We start from the raw sequence: 17,533 nt of genomic DNA on the forward strand, positions 1-17,533 counted from the left end.
TGGCCTAGTCACCTGTGTTGCACTATTGAAGCATAACAAGTAAGTCTCATTCGATCTCAGACAGGGTTAGATAGGGCAGTGGTAAAGTTAACAAGAGCTAACAGTGAGTTCATTTCAGGGTTTCCGTCAGAACCCACTTGACCGGAGTTTGACTGCGAGAGTGATGACTGCGAGAGATTGACTGCCGTTGATGATGATGAGGGTGGCGATTGTCGCCATTGGACCGATCAGTGTAGGCCTGTCACTGTTTAGCGGGGTATCAAAGGATCTCTTGAGGGAATCTAGCCGTCTGGGTGCCCAGCTGACGACGGGACGATCGTTGGGGTCATCAGCTCTCCTCTACCTCGGCTCACAACACCACATGTCTCGAGCAGCTTAGTGAAACCCTCTTGCTAACGGGAAGCTAAAGCTTCTCTCAACTGTACAAGGTCTGATTTGCTCACTCCCTTCCGTTTCATGGATGTACTGGGGGTAAAGTGAGGCCAGCTGAGTGATACAGGGTCGCACACTGAGACCATGAGTCTAGGTGATACCTAGAGGAACATTTTATCTCCCTTATTACGGGTGCATGTTGAGTTGGGTGGAGCATGGTTCACGGGTATTGGCGGACCCAGTAACAAACCAATAATAGTGACAATATATTTGGGTGTAGCTGATACCATTTCTCAGTTACTGATATTATCTTGACGTGTGTAGTTTAATATTTCTTAATATAATTTTGATAGTATTGTTTTTTGAATGTTTGTGTCATTAAGTGGAACCAGAGTGATACTGTGATTTGATTCTTTTAATGCATCTAATTTTTCTTCATAATTCCGATCTCAGGTATAACCTTTGTTCCACATAGTAGTGGTTAAGTTAGGTTAGGAAGTGTGCATCTGTTGGGGTGATATAATTTTGTTGAGTGCCCTTAAGGCCTATTCATTGTAGAGTTATTAATTTCTTATTTTTGAATACCATTTTCTCAGGCTGGATATTATTTTGTTGAAAGCCCTTAAGGCCTGTTTCATGTGTGCAAGCAACATTTCTTAATACTTCAAATTTATTGTTGCCTGAGTTTCTAATAATTTCTATATCATGTATAACTTTTATTCCCCAGAGTAGTGTTTTAAGTTCAAGTTAAGAGGTGCGCATATTGGTGTACCATTATTTGATTGTGTTTGTAGTGTTGGAGGGAATATAAGTGTCTAAATTTTACAGTGTGTCTCATTCATCCCAGTCACAGACGCTATCCTTCCACGGGTCACGGACAATTCATTTTGTTTAGTAGATTTGAGTGTTCTTGTGCTGGTTCGGGATTTTTCTCAAAGGGGCGCTTCCACTGCCATTACCATCTATTAATCTTTAATAAACCCCAAGTCAAGTGAGAAAATAAAGTCCAGTATATTCCGACCGGTTACATATATATATAAAATAATCCCTAAGTAAAATGTAAGTTTTGGACTTTTTTTCTTCGGACGAAAAATATTTTGACTAAATTCAGTCAATTTTCCAAACCAAAGTGTTTCCCCAGTGATTTTTACCCCCCCCCCCCACAGCTTTGTATATCTTTATTATCTACATAGTAACGTTATATTCCTATTCGGCAACCCATCCCAAGGGGCTGAAATGGTATCTAAGGTGTATGAATCAGCGGGGTTACTCGTGACGTTATTGGTTTTACATGTGGCATCACACTTCATCCTATTTCATTAGATTATGTAGAAAATGGGTGGTATACTGCAGATATTATGGTGATTATCAGGTGCAAGATGAAACAACGAAAGGTGCAACTCATAATCAGAAATACCAACTGGAACGAGACTGTTGTTCACGTGTTATTGTGTTCATTTCCAAATACATCAGGCCCAGGGGGGCCGATACCTTTTGGAGGAGAGTATATAGTACCTTTTAATTTTTTTTTTTAATTTAAAAATTGTATAATCTTACCGTAACTCCAGGTGAACTGTTCCTGTCTAGGGTTAAGTAACAAGTAAAAATTAACAACAAATGCGTTAGAATAAAACACGATATATGAAACTCGTACTAAGATTTATTGATTTAAAATGTACAACCCATCCTACAACCCTGATCCTCCCTCTCCCTCTCGCTTCCTTTTGATATCTGTTTTGCTTCTCCCTTTCCTCACCACCGATATTTTCTCTTTTCAGTTTTGTTTATTATTTACGGGCCTCACAAATATTTTTTTCCCGTCATTGAGGACGGCATAACCAATGCCTAGTGCGTGCTCCTTCTCGGCGTCGGTGGCAAACGAGAAAAATCCAAACTGTGAGTTTGGTTGCCTTTGGCAGTTGATTACTTGGCCGAATTGAGAAAGTGCTGCGGTCACTTCTTCATTAGTCGTGGCTGGATCCAACCCCCCCACAAACACTTTAATGTTACACGCCATCACAACGTTTACTTGTTGGTGGCCAATAAAGTGTGGACCACCAAGTACTGCGGCCTAAGCCTCTGCTACATTTTGGAATATGATGAATCCATATGATTCCCCTTCTTTTAACCATATTTTTTGTATTTTACCATATTTTTCAAAAGTATTTTGGATGGTTTCCCGAGTACAGTTTTCGGGTAAGTTTTGTATATTAACTTTGGCAGCCGTTGACAATCTTTCGTCCCGGCTGTGCGCGTTTGATTGTTTTTGGCGTTTGGTGGGAGTTTCGTTTATACCGTAAAGGGCGAGCGACTCTTCCTCGTCACCATCCTCGTATAATTTTCGATTGACTACATGCACGACCTCAGTATCCTCAACCTGTTTAAGGTATTGTTTAGGATTTTCTCTGTAGTCGTCGTTTTCTGGACTTAATTTTCTCTTCAAAGTTGGGGGTGCCTGTTCTTGCGATCCATATCTGATATTTTGATTTTTTGGAACTTTTATAGCCATGCGCCGCCCATTTATATTGATTGCTTAAGCATGGACGGCACGTCGAGCTTCTTCTTCACTACTAAAAGTGACGAAGGCGTAAGGAGCAGGCTGACCTCTGGAGAGCGGTCTCTGCCACTTAAGGATGTGGCCGTACTCCTCGAGCCTTTCCTGGACTTCGTCATCTTCATTAGGCCGGCTAGTTAGACCACCTATGAAGATCTGACAGCCCGCCCCTTGCGGCAAATCCACATCGATGACGCTGCCGTCGATCACGTGTGGAGAGCAACTAAGGGCTCGGCTTAATCCTTCAGTATTGTCATAAATGACAAAACCAAAATTTTTTCCATTCTTTATCCAAATTTTAGACAGCACCCCGAATTTACCAAAGTAATTTTTTATTTTATCTATCGAAATATTTTGTGGAAGGTGTTTGATGAACATTTTATTATCATTCTTTTCTGCTGATGTTGGGCTGGACAGTGCTGGGTTGGTCACATCTAGTTGGGACAGTGTTGGGTTGGTCACATCCGGTTGGGACAGTGTTGGGTTGGTCACATCCGGTTGGGACAGAGTTGGGTTGGTCACATCCGGTTGGGACAGTGTTGGGGACGACTATATATTATTTGAAGTCTCTCTTTTGTTTAATGTCTTATTTTTGGGTCGGATGATAGGGACGGTTCTATCCAGTTCCACAGTTAGGGGACGGTCATTGACGATCACCTGCCCAACTGCCACCACGCTCAACGCCATTTCTGGCGTTTTAAACGTAACGGTACAATAGTTTTCCAGTTTTCCATCTGTTTTTATTGGCCTGTTATATTCTAGAATGGTGCCATAGGCACCCAACACCTCGAGCACGTGGTGTGGTCCAGTGACCGACAGTTTTTTCGATAAATTTTTGACAACAATTTTCGCCTCCATAGCAGAATGATACTCGTAACATTTTCTCAGCTTCCAAGAGGCAATTTTCTAAATTCTGCGTGCGAGAAAATATAGTAAGAGCCTGTCGGGATATATAGTGTATAATGTTTACTGTGTATAAAGTTTACTGTGTACTGTATAGTAAAGTTGTTTACTGTGTATAGTGAAGATTGTTTACTGTGTGTAGTGAAGACAGTTTACTGTGTATAGTGAAGTTGTATACTGTGTGTAGTGAAGACAGTTTACTTTGTGTAGTAAAGATAGTTTACTGTGTATAGTGAAGACAGTTTACTGTGTGTAGTAAAGATAGTTTACTGTGTATAGTGAAGATTGTTTACTGTGTGTAGTGAAGACAGTTTACTGTGTGTAGTAAAGATAGTTTACTGTGTATAGTGAAGACAGTTTACTGTGTATAGTGAAGATTGTTTACTGTGTGTAGTGAAGACAGTTTACTGTGTGTAGTAAAGATAGTTTACTGTGTATAGTGAAGATAGTTTACTGTGTGTAGTAAAGATAGTTTACTGTGTATAGTGAAGACAGTTTACTGTGTATAGTGAAGATTGTTTACTGTGTGTAGTGAAGACAGTTTACTGTATAGTGAAGTTAGTTTACTGTATAGTGAAGGTAGTTTACTGTGTAGTAGTGAAGATAGTTTACGGTGTGTAGTGAAAATGGTTGACTGCATATAGTGAAGCTAGTTTACTGTGTATAGTGAAGACTGTTTAAAGTATAGTGAAGACAGTTTACTGTGTATAGTGAAGATATTTTACTGGGTGTAGTGAAGATAGTTTACTGGGTATAGTGAAGATAGTTTACAGTGTATAGTGAAGAGAGTTTACTGTATTGTGAAGACAATTTACTGTGTGTAATGAAGATCGTTGACTGTATATAGTGAAGCTAGCTTACTGTATAGTGAAGTTGTTTAAAGTGTATAGTGAAGACAGTTTACTGTGTTTATTGAAGGTATTTTACTGGGTGTGGTGAAACGAATTTACTGTGTATAGTCAAGCAAGTTTACTGTATAGTGAAGTTGTTTAAAGAGTATAGTGAAGACAGTTTACTGTGTTTAGTGAAGGTAATTTACTGGTGTAGTGAAACGAATTTACTGTGTATAGTCAAGCAAGTTTACTGTATAGTTAAGACAGTTTACTGCATAGTGAAGACAGTTTGCTGTATAGTGAAGACAGTTTACTGTTTATAGTGAAGAGAGTTTACTGTATGTAGTGAAGACAGTTTACTCTGTATAGTGAAGACAGTTTACTGTACAGTGAAGACAGTTTACAGTGTGTAATGAAGTTAGTTGACTGTATATAGTGGAGCTAATTTACTGTGTATAGTGATGACTGTTTACTGTTTAGTGAAGACAGTTTACTGTGTATAGTGAAGACAGTTTACTGTGTAGTGAAGACAGTTTACTGTATAGTGAAGACGGTTTACAGTGTGTGATGAATATAGTTGACTGTATATAGTGAAGACGGTTTACAGTGTGTGATGAATATAGTTGACTGTATATAGTGAAGCTAATTTATGTGTATAGTGATGACTGTTTACTGTTTAGTGAAGACAGTTTACTGTGTATGTGAGAGTTTGTGAAGGAAGTTGTAAGTTTGTGTGTAATGAAGTTAGTTGACTGTATATAGTGGAGCTAATTTACTGTGTGATGACTGTTTACTGTTTGTAAACAGTTTACTGTGTATAGTGAAGACAGTTTACTGTAGTGAGGACAGTTTACTGTATAGTGAAGACGGTTTACAGTGTGTGATGAATATAGTTGACTGTATATAGTGAAGCTAATTTACTGTGTATAGTGATGACTGTTTACTGTTTAGTGAAGACAGTTTACTGTGTATAGTGAAGACAGTTTACTGTGTAGTGAAGACAGTTTACTGTATAGTGAAGACGGTTTACAGTGTGTGATGAATATAGTTGACTGTATATAGTGAAGCTAATTTACTGTGTATAGTGATGACTGTTTACTGTTTAGTGAAGGTAGTTTACTGTGTGTAGTGAAGACAGTTTGCTGTGTATAGTGAAGACAGTTTACTTTATAGTGAGGACAGTTTACTGTATAGTGAGGACAGTTTACTGTATAGTGAGGACGGTTTACTGTATAGTGAAGACAGTTTACTGTGTAGTGATAACAGTTTATTGTTTATAGTAAAGACAGTTATCTCTGTGTAGTGATAATAGTTTATTGTTTATAGTTAAGACAGTTTACTGTGTATAATGTAAGTCTCTTCAGCCAGACCAAATAAATCCCATCAAAGTATTACCATTTCCTCGTCGGTCCTCGTTATAGATCTATGTCGACAACACGATCCTCACTATATCTGCCGTGAGGTGAAGCTTAGTATTTACCTAAGACAACGATCATTAACGCCATCCTCACATACTCGCTTAGTAGAATAGCAGTATCTTGTCTTACGTTAGCTTTTGCTTATGGTGAACGTAAACTTTGGATTATGAGTTAATGTTCAAGGCCTATATGGTTGAGGACTTTAACCACCATTGCAAGCTCCCGTAGTGTATCACGTCTGCTTTACACGCAGAAGGTACCTGGCGAGAGCACATGGCTTTACTTTAGTGTTCTCTTTAAACATCACCAGGACAAGAAAATAAATTTACTTGCTCTCGCCGGGGCTCGAACCTGGGACCTTCTGCGTGTAAAGCAGACGTGATAACTGTAGGTTATGCATCTAAGCTACTGTGCCGAGTAGCAACCTTGTAAATAAGCTACTGTGCCGAGTAGCATTTATATATATAATTACGTGGCAACACTGCACGCGTTATGTGGCAACATTGCCCGGAGGCTGCCATATGGCAAGGCAGTCTCAGTCTGACTGTGTGAGCCGTGCATGGCACACGCTAGTCACCACTTGTATTTCTCTCATCCATAATAAACGGACTTCAGTGTTACCCGGTGTTTCCCTACCCATCACTGCATTCTTCAGGGAACACTTGTAACCATCAATAACCAGTACACTACGGGAGCTATCTATTGTAATTTGTGGTCAGTGAGGTTAAAAAAAGAACAGTAATATTTCTTTATGGACATTCAATTGTGTTAAAAATGTTTTACTGGTGAATATTTTAATGTGAAGTGTGATAACGAACCGTCTCACCTGTAGCTATCAGTTCAGAGTTACAGCTTAAATATACCACAAACCTGGAGCTTTGATTGACAACAAGCTTAAAAACTCATCAAAATTCCCTCAACATCCTCCATGTGCTAACTCAGGTGTTCAAGATGGCGTCAAAGATGGCCGCCATTCTGTAGAGTATCATATATATGCACCTAGACATGATAGAAATATGAACAAAATGTATTCTCATAGGTTTTCAGACAATAACAATCCTGTAAAACCATTATAGGATAATACAAAAAACAAGATGACTACCATTTTGTTTTCATATACTCGTATTCGCAAGCAGACATGATACTTGATAAATTATCGAGGGCAAACTTGGGATTGTTTTTATATTACGTTGGTGTGCAAGAAGCCCATAACGGCAATACCTGGAATATTTTATTCCCATTTCAGATAATGAATGATCTTTGTATAATTTGCAATGGGAAGCTTAGTTCGACTGATGCTGCAACAATGAAGATAAGGGATATTGATATTGAAACAGTAAATTTAGCCGGAAGAGCAAAGATACAGAGTCGATTAAAATAATATTCATAATATTAACATGGCTGAGCCAATTGAGAGCCTGAGCTCTCTTGTAGGCACCGGATATATACTGTACATTTATCTCAAAGAAGTATTATGTAACATTTAATATCATCTGGAATAGTACACATAGCATGGTGGTAGTAAGAACATATCAGAATGTCGATATTTATTTATTTTACTTTATTTCTTTATTTATTTTTATTTTTTTACATTTATAGTATAAGTATATACTGTGCATATGTTACAGTGGAAATTGAAAACATAAATATGATAAGGGAGGGAAGCAGTACAACAGGGGTTGTATAAAAGTGGAACAAGAGCTGTCAGGATTATGCAAATGTTAACTTTTTATCTATCTACATTATAATTTCTGATAAAATGGTTTTGGTGGTACAATAAAAGCAGGATTATAAAGTAGGTATTACAAAAAATATTAATATTTAGACAATAGAGATTTTTAAGAGATGATTTAAAGGAAGGGAGCCGCAGGAGTATTGTGCGGGCTACGATCAAGCGAGATGATTGGCTTCAACAGATGTTGACGAGAATATCACCACTGAGACTCCATGCTGTTTGTCGTAAGAACTATACACGTGAGAGCACGATAACAGCTACAACAAGAAAGTCATCTGCCAGTGTGATACAGGAGGAAGAGGCACAGTAGGTGGATGGGAGGTATAGCTTGTGTAACACTGTGACTTGTTCACCCATAATAAGTTCAGTCAAAATACCATCTGCTGAAACAGTGGGCACTTTTAGAAACATTCCTATAAAGACATAGTAAACTTGCTGCCCCCAGTCTGCAGCCGCTGTCCTTGAGTCTTTGTGGACTGCTGTGTTCTGGAACTGGCTCCGTGTGTTTCATGAAAATGACCACCAGTATGAAAGAACCGGAATAGAAGTCTTCCCTTTCACCAATCTCAACCCCACCAATCCAGGCATTATTTACACAGTATTAAGCTTTGCACAAACACCATGTGAAAAACAGAGTCTGAGAATCGTGACCTGACAGATGGCCGAAGGACATTTGGCCGACGGACGTTTCACCGACGGACATTTGACCGAACGTACAAATGGCCGAACGGATATTTCGCCGAATGGACATATGGCCTTTTTAATTTTGCTTTCTTTCTTCTTTGCAATGTATTTTTTGCATATTTACTAAATGATAAAAGATATTAATAGTAATGTAATTGCTTTATAAAAATTGCTTCAGTCTTGTGTTTAATATCTGATAGTCGTCGGAAATAATCAGCATTATTTTCCCCAATTTCAATTTAAATAGTGAATTACATGGACTGAGAGAGGTTTATGTACACAGAGCGACCTTACAAAACATGAGGTCAGGTCAAATTTCATTAGGTGAAACGTCCGTCGGCCAAATGTCCTTCGGCCATCTGTCCGGGAGCCCTGAGAATATGCCCAGTTACAGCCATAATACCTAAAGCCTGCAGGAATAATTGCTGCTGTACAAGATCTAGCTGGAGGAATGACACGGTGGTGGTGTGCCAGACAGTACGCACTACCTCACTGTGTTCCTATCTGTGACGCACTGGAGTAGTTCACACTGCTACCTCGGAGTAGCATAAAGACCTACGTCCAAACACCAGAACGAAGGACAACAGGGGTCATGCCATCTTTGTCCACTGGCTGCACACATACACCCACCATTTTGTGGATATGACCCAAATTGCCGGGTGTGTCTGTCGATTATATCAATGTTGCAGATACATCAGTGAACTGTGACGGTGCTACAGAATTTGGTCAAGCAGCGGTGTGGTGTGGTGTGGTGTGAACCTTACCACACCACACCCTATCCTATCTATGTATCTAGCTATCTATCTATCTATCTATTTATCTATCTATCTATCTATCTATCTATCTATCTATCTATCTATCTATCTGTCTATCTGTCTGTCTGTCTGTCTGTCTGTCTGTCTGTCTATCTATCTATCTATCTATCTATCTATCTATCTATCTATCTATCTATCTATCTATCTATCTATCTATCTATCTTTCTATTGAATAAAAATGCTAAGCATAATTTAGACGGTCTTATTGCCTGCGATGTTTGTGATTTAGTAAACAGAGAAACGTTAGATAAACCAGAACGAGAGCAACTACCCAATAATAATAATAATGGTTGCCACTCCTGTACGAAGATGGCCGGCCCGAGGGCCACCTAGGCGTGAATTTGTTTTAAGGTGTAGAAGCTGTCGCCAACACAACAACCACACCCTGAGTTAACAAGTTGCATGACCCAGTGTCAAGGAACAGTCCGAGAAGACAGGACAACTCGCCAACTGCACTGGCTAACCATTACCCCTGAACACGATCCGCAAATAGATTAACATCTGGGTTTCCAATTACTGTTGGGTAGACAGAGGTAAATGGCGTAAAGAAACTTGCCCATAGTTTCACTTTGCCCGGGGATCGAACCCGGACCACACACACACACACAACTACTACTACTACTTTGCTGTCACTCGGAATCGAGTATGACAATCATCCAGCTATGATACAATGATATGAGTTATTAGGGATGTCACCTAGGTTGGTGAGTTTTGAGGTTACTAAAGAGCCCGATACGGGACCCGCAGCATCGTCCACATTCGTTGCACATGTGGAGGGTTCCATCTACTGTTGGAGGGGTGGAGCAGCATCTTTCCGACGTTGGCGCTTGTTTGTCTCGGTATGTATTCGGGGTAACTCGAAAGTATTGACACCTCGTGTGGTGCTCCTCCAAGCATTACGATGTGGAGTAATCGTCTCCCAGGTGAGAGGGTCATTTTGGCACTTTTTCAGGTTTGTCTTAATACTAACCTATACCTTATCAGTTGCCCGCCAGCGTTACGTTTACTATTCGTTAGGTGACTGTAAAGTAGCTGCTATGGCAGTCTACTGTCGTCCATGCGAGTAACATGGCCAGTCCAGCGTAGTTGTTCATGGATAATGGTAGCCCCGATGCTCTTACAGTTGGTGTCAGCGAGAATATTGGCATTTGTTCTCTTGTCTTACCAGCGAACTCGGAGGATGGAACGTAGACTACGTTGGTGAAAGTTTTCAAGTGCCTTGAGGTGCCTCCTGTATGTGACCTATGTCTTGCTGCCATATAGCAGGGTGGGGAGGACCACTGCTCGATATACGTGCAACTTTGTAGATAATTTCAGCTCCCTAAAGCTGAAGACACGGGTACGGAGGCTGCCAAAGACTTCAGATGCACATCTGATCCAGTGTTAAACCTCTTCACCGATGTCCGCGGTGGTGGACAGGTCGGAGCCGAGATACGGAAAGTGGGCAACGTTAGAGAGGGTAGTACAGAAAAGCTGGATGGAGGATGGTAGAGGTATGGTTGAGCCAAGGGCAGGCTAAAAGAGAATCTGAGTCTTATGTACATTCACCTCAAGGCCAAAGTGTGCATACACCTCTGAGTATGTGTTCAGGATCTCCTGTAGGTCGCATTCAGTGTGAGTGACAAGGGTGAGGACGTCTGCATACTGAAAATGCTGCAGTTCATGCCATAGTGGAGTTGCCTCACAATGGCGATGAATTTTTTTGGACAGCCAAAACGGCTAAGGGTCTGCCAGAGATCTTCCTTGTTGACCGAGTCGACGGCATTGGTTAGGTCGATGAAAGCCATGTACAGGTCACGACTCTGTTCTCTGCACTTTTCCTTTATCTGGCGGGCAGCAAAGATGATGTCAGTGGTGCCACGTGATGGTCTAAAGCCACATTGAGGTTCTGGGAGGAAGTTTTTCGCCTCAGGAAGAAGTCTGTTTAGGAGGACTCGGGCGATAAGTTTGCCAGCTACGGACAACAGCGAGATCCCGCGGTAGTTGCCACAGTCTGTCCGGTCTCCCTTGTTATTATAAGTATTGATGATGGAGACATCCTTAAGATCTTGGGGAATTCTTTCTTTTTCCATGTATTCTCCAAGAGAGAGTGGAGACGGCTGATAAGCAGAGGTCCTCCTGCTTTATACACATCCACTGGGATTTCATCAGGCACCGGAGGCTTTTTTATTTTTCATCTGTTTGATGGCAATAGATACCTCATCCAGGGATGGAGGATAGTTGAGGTGGGACATCTCTGGATGCTGAAGAGGCCTTCATAATCTTTAAGTAGGGAGTTGCCATTGGATGATAGAGGGGGGCTGTGCCATGAGTGATTGGCCCATAAAATGTTTTATTTGAAATTTAAAATTCGCACATCTTGTGGTGATCTGCAAATTTTGTGTTTCACATGCTTTATTTTTAAACCAGTCGTTCTTTATATTGTAAAGTTCGTGCTGCATTGCCGCTTTCTTCTTGCAGGAGTTATCAATTTTGATCCGAGTTCTGCCACTCAGTTAAAGCAGCGCGTTCACCATCGATGAGTACATTGATTTCTGGGTCATTTTCATGAAATCACTCATGGTGTATTCTTTCAACCTGGCCGAGGGTCTCTTCGCAGGCTTTTTGTCTTGACAGTGTCGAGAATACCCCTTTCAACACTGGGATTTGGGTTGATTGTTGTCGGGTTTCGTATTAGTCCATGTTCGAACAGCTGTCTGAAAGCATGTGCTACTGCTGGATCCTACAGACTCTTAGTGTTAAAACCTCTTCTGGAGTCGTTTTTTTTTGGGGGGGGGGGGCACCCCCTACATCCATGTGTAAGGTGAAGCGCAGAAGCGTTTACATCGCCCAACAGGGAAGCATGCTAAGTTCATGCTTGCCTTATGTCTCATGAGTTAGGGGCATAAAAGCCTGAAGAGTCAATGGTTTTATGTCTAAGCAAGTTATTGGAAGCTCCAAAAATTGTCCCTGAATACGAATTCGCAACTTTCGATTTACAGCAGGTACATACTTTGCTGCTCGGTGAACAGGGACCAAGGGGACTAGGAAGAATGTCCAAACAACTTCCGCCGGCCCGGGAATCGAACTTGTGACATCTTGCTTGTGAGGCAAGAGCGGTACCGCTCTACCACCAGCGCCCCTAGCCTCTAGCCTGGGCCTATGAGAAACCCAGTTACCGTGTGTTGCCACGAGGAGGCACAGCAGGACTCTTGATGGTGAAGAAGCTGTGTACTGGCGCACACACACACACACACACACATATAGAATACCTCACCTTGTTTGTTTACTCCGTGTATGAATATTGATCATCCTTCATACATATATCTCCATCAGGCAGACCTTTATACAAACACCTCACTATACACACAGAAGGGTTAGGATAGGTTAGGTTAGGTTAGGTTAGGTTAGGTTTGGTTAGGTTAGGTTAGGTTAGGTTATTGTATTAACTTATGTCAACACCTGAGGTAATGTGGTAAGTGGTGGATATCGACCATAACACAGTGAGACTCCCTCAATGGTCGAGTGTGTGTGTAGTGTTCATTGACTTAGAGAGGGTTTGACTGTTGTAGTGAGTGTTAGTGTGTTGCTGAAGGTCTGTGCGAGTTGGGTGGAGGTGGGTGTTGAAGGGTCGGTTCTGTTATTTGTGTGGTTGTAGTCTCCAGGTGCCTTTTAAGGAAGGAAGGAAGGAAAGAAGGAAGTAAGGAAGGAAGGAAGGAAGGACACACACATACACAGACACACACATACACACACACACACACATACGCACGCACTCACGCACGCACGCACTCAGTCACTCTCACACACACAAACACATATTAAAGGGACTATTAAGTAACTCTGTCAATACTCTTGATATAGTGTGTCTTACCCCCACTCACACTATATTATATAAAACCTTTAATCTTAACTATACACCATAATAATATAATAACAGGGAAGTTATCGGTATAAAGGTTCAGGAAACACAATACAACTTCCAAAAACTATTTCGTATACCACCTCGTGGTGGCCTGACTGACTGTTGCCACCGTCGGGCTCTGTGGGGCTTAGGTCAAGACTCATCCGGGCTGATCACCCTGATCACCCGTGTGGGACTGTTGTGTTGGTGATCCTGGTAAGTGAGGACTGGTGCCATCCGCTCGCCACTTCGGTTGGCACCAAGAATTACAGACCAGCTAAAGGAAACGGAAGGCATTCTTTTTAGTGCTCATAAAAAGTTTTGTGTAACCGCCCATTGTGTGTAAATAACTACTGAAAGGAAACTATGCAAATTTGATCATTATGTTTTAGCAATATTTTCCTTTCAGCAAAATTTTTTTCTCAAAATGAAGTTTATGTCCCTTTCCATTAGGTCTTTCAGATTATTAAAATGCTGGTTTTCCTCGCCCTATTCTTGTTTTAATTTCTTCCGTACATCTACCATCACAGCAAATGTTAGTTCCCAAATACAGTAAAGTACACAAAATTTTCCACTTAAAATGTTTAAGTGCCCTGTTGCCATATTTTTCACCCTTTTCCACTTATCTGTTAACGGGTTTTTGTAATACCCCTTCACTATCTGTGATAAAAGCAATATCATCTACATAGCGTTTATTTGATATTACTTTACCAATAACTTTTAGTCTCATTAAGAATCTTGTCTTACTCCCTGTCTAATTGTGAACCAATAAGTAAGTTCATTATTTACTAACACTACAGCCTCCTGTTGCCAGTAAAGATTCTTTAAAATTCTATTATGTCCTTCATTAATGCCTATTTTTTCCAAAATCTCTGTAAGTTTATTGTGCGTTCCTTCTCAAAAGCTTTTCAAAATCAACAAAGCAGATACACAAATTTCTTTGGACCTCTAAAGAGCTTTCACTTAAAATTCTCAAACTAAATATAGCTTCTCCAGTTCCTTTTCCCATTCTCTATCAGTTTTAATCTTCAGGTAACTCACATTTTATTCTGAACCTTACTCGACTTAAACTTATGTTTAATAAAACTTAGCAGGTACTCTTTAAGGCTCGTGGCTTTTTTTGAAATCCCTAGGAAGGTCTCCTTTGTAGTATATAAAATTACGTATTTTAGGCAAACATTTTATCCCATTCTCTCCCATTTGTTTTATAAATTCTGCTGGAAGCTGATCAACCCCACAAGTTTTATCATTTTTCAATTTGCTCGCAGCCTCAACGGTTATTTCCAGAATTGTCATTTCGATCGTTATTTTTGTAAGTTTCGTACTTCTACTGTGTTCTTATTATTGTACAGTTCTTCTACATACTCTGTCCATCTTTCTTTTACGTCTTTTGCCTCAAACAGGCAGCTGCCAAACAGGGAGGTACTACCGCCTGGGAAGATATTGAAAGTTGTCTAATGGTAGACACCTGCTGCTATTTGGCATCACGAAAATTGTGACCAAGTCCCAGGTTGCTCATCTGACTTTCTGCCTCATTTACACAGAATTGCAACACAACATATATATTGTTTCTCACTCTTGAATTTTTTTTCAATTTATGTGTATGTATGTATGTGTGTGTGTGTAATAATAATAATAATAATAATAATAAACGGTTTATTAATAGAGTTGCAGCCGGTGGCTGAAAATATACAGACTTACATTTGATTTAGACATAATGATATAATATGCATTGGATACATTTACAGGTTTGTACAGTACATAAATCAGGAGTTGTTTATTATTCTAACAGTAGATGGGATGGTACTGTTCTTATATCTATCGGTGCGGGCTCTTATGGGCTGTATTTTGTTGTAGTGGCGGACTGCGCGAGTTGGGTGGGGGGCTGCAGGTGGCAGGAGGTGGCGATGGCGAGGGTGGTGCAGTAGTCCACTGCCAAACCTTTCCAGTGCTTGGTGGTGGAGGTCACTGAGGGATGGCATTTCCAGGGTGGAGAGAGCGTTGGTGTAGCCGGAGTATTCTGCGCCGAGCATGATTCTGCAGGCCCTTTTCTGTACCTTCTCTAGCTGACGTTGTTGGGTGGAGTTGAGAGAAGACGACCAGGCTGGTGACGCATACGTTAGTTTGGGGAGAATAAAGGCGTTGTAGATGGTCCTCAGCTCTGGCGTGGGTGTCCCAAGTGACCTAAGTCTTCGTAGCATGTAGAGACGGTACGAGGCTGCCTTGACTGTGTTATTTACATGGGCCTTCCAGTCAAGTTTGTTGTCTATAGTTACACCCAGGAGTTTGGCAGACTGCACCAGCTGGAGAGGATGGGCACCCACTGTGACTGCTGGGGCTTGCACTGGAGTGGTGGCGGTATTGATGTGCATGACTACAGTTTTGGTGTGGTTGATGGTGACCTTGTTCTCCGTAGTCCATGCCTGTAGCCTGTCCAGGGTGCCTTGGAGCGATGAGTAGTCTGGTGCGGTGTTGTCCACTGAAACCCCCACAGTGCAGTCATCCACGTACTTCCACCTGTGAGGAGTGTCTAATAGAGCGTCGTTGATCAGGGTGAGGAAGCACAGTGGTCCCATCTTGGTTCCCTGGGGAACACCGCAGGTGAGGTGTTGGAATGTAGAGACCAAGCCCTGATACCTCACTGCTTGGCGACGTCCACTCAAGAAATCAGTGAGCCATGAGACCAGGTTGGTGGGCAGCCCTAGTGCAATAGCCTTGTTGATAACAGTATAGTGATCAACAAGGTCAAAGGCCTTCCTGAAGTCCACAAGGGCAACGGCCAGTGATGTCTTACGTTTCTGCAAGTTTTTGTGCAGAAAATTCAGAAAGCTCACCAAGCAGTGTGATGTAGAGGAGGTCCTCAAATTGCTGTGGATCAATTGACTGATAGATACTGGCAAATGCCCACTCAAAAACAAAGTCCTCACAAAGTAGACTAGGTATGGGGGTAATGGCAACTGGCCTCAGGTCGTTAGGGGACTGTGGGGTGGTGACCTTGGGGATGGGGGTGACAAATGCGGTTTTCCATTCATTAGGGCATTTGCTTTGTCTGAGGGATGCATTAATAATAGAACAGAGGGGGGTGGCAAATTCGACTACAAACTCCTTGTATATTTTGATTGGGAGGTCAATTGGGATCGTGGAGCGTTTGGATTTAAATTTCAGGAGTTTGTTGGCGATTTCATATGGTTGAACACTGGGAGGGGGGGAGGGGGAAGGTAAGTAAGCCGGGAGGAGAGTGAGGTCAAGACTGGATAAGGTATGACATATGGTGGCAAAATGCTTATTAATTATATCAGCTGCCTCCTCACTAAGTAAATGTGAGATGAAAGGAAGTGTGGGAGACTGACGGTTGAGACCACAGATCTTTTACCTTGGAGTACCACTGACCGATGCCGACTTCCTTGAGGCCGTGCACTTTCCTGGGATAATAAGTCTTCTTGGCAGACTTGATTTCCCTGATGACCTGGTTACGTAGACTTTTGTACATTCGGTTGTTGGTGTAGTATGCCTTGTTGCGCTGCTCAATGAGTCTTTTTATGCGGGGTGTAATCCACGGGACATCATCGGGGTGGATCCTCAGTGTTTTGGCTGGAAAGAAGTGGTGGTAGGCTTCGGTGATAGTGTCCAGGTAATTATCCCACTTGTTCTGCACATCATCTACCGTGATCACTTCAGTCCAGGGATACCGGGTAATCCATTGTCCAAAACGCCGCATAGCAGAGTCTGGGGTAAGTCGGTAAGTCCTGGTGGCAACTGGCGGTGGTGAGTAGGTGGGGGTAGGTGACCACAGCAGGGACAGGTGGGGGCTGCGTCCTGTGTCTGTGTGTGTGTGTGGACCTCGTCACACACGACAGCCTTTACTTCAGACCTGTGTGGTCTGTCATCTCTCCACCTCGACCCTCCACATAAAACCTTCACTGGACGAAAAGTTTATAATTTTTAGCCCCTCTCCTCACAGTTATGAGTTAGTGTTAAAATGTATTATAATTGACCTTCCTTCAGTTTCGTTTATCTTGGTGTGTGCTTAAGAAAATACCTAATGTTATATGGAAACAGTTCCCGTAGTTTGATATATACGTTATGTCAAGGTGTTCGGTACATCAAGGTACCCACTCAGGTCAGGACTTATGGCTTCACCTGAGGAGTGGGATGCACGTAAACGTCGGGGAATAAAATGGTCTAGTGGTTGATGTGTGTTTCTTCGTCCGTTACTGAGGTGACCTCATGCATTTGTGTGTGTAGGGGGAGGGAGGGGGAGGGGAGGAATTGGTTTTAATTTCGCTATTTTTTTTGTTTTTACATCTTTCCACAGTATTATCGGATATATATGAGA

At 41.7% G+C, this 17,533-nt stretch overlaps 1 protein-coding gene across 1 annotated transcript; it reads right to left on the reverse strand.

The window, feature by feature from the left end:
- Positions 1 to 2,443: 2,443 nt before the first annotated feature.
- LOC121866817 lies at positions 2,444 to 2,881 on the reverse strand. Its single transcript, XM_042366548.1, has one exon. The coding sequence runs from the start codon at positions 2,879 to 2,881 to the stop codon at positions 2,444 to 2,446; it is 438 nt and encodes a 145-aa protein (XP_042222482.1).
- Between the last annotated feature and the right edge of the window lie 14,652 nt (positions 2,882 to 17,533).

Source organism: Homarus americanus, unplaced genomic scaffold, assembly GCF_018991925.1.
Source record: "Homarus americanus isolate GMGI-L3 unplaced genomic scaffold, GMGI_Hamer_2.0 scaffold21078, whole genome shotgun sequence".
Lineage (NCBI taxonomy): Eukaryota > Metazoa > Arthropoda > Malacostraca > Decapoda > Nephropidae > Homarus > Homarus americanus.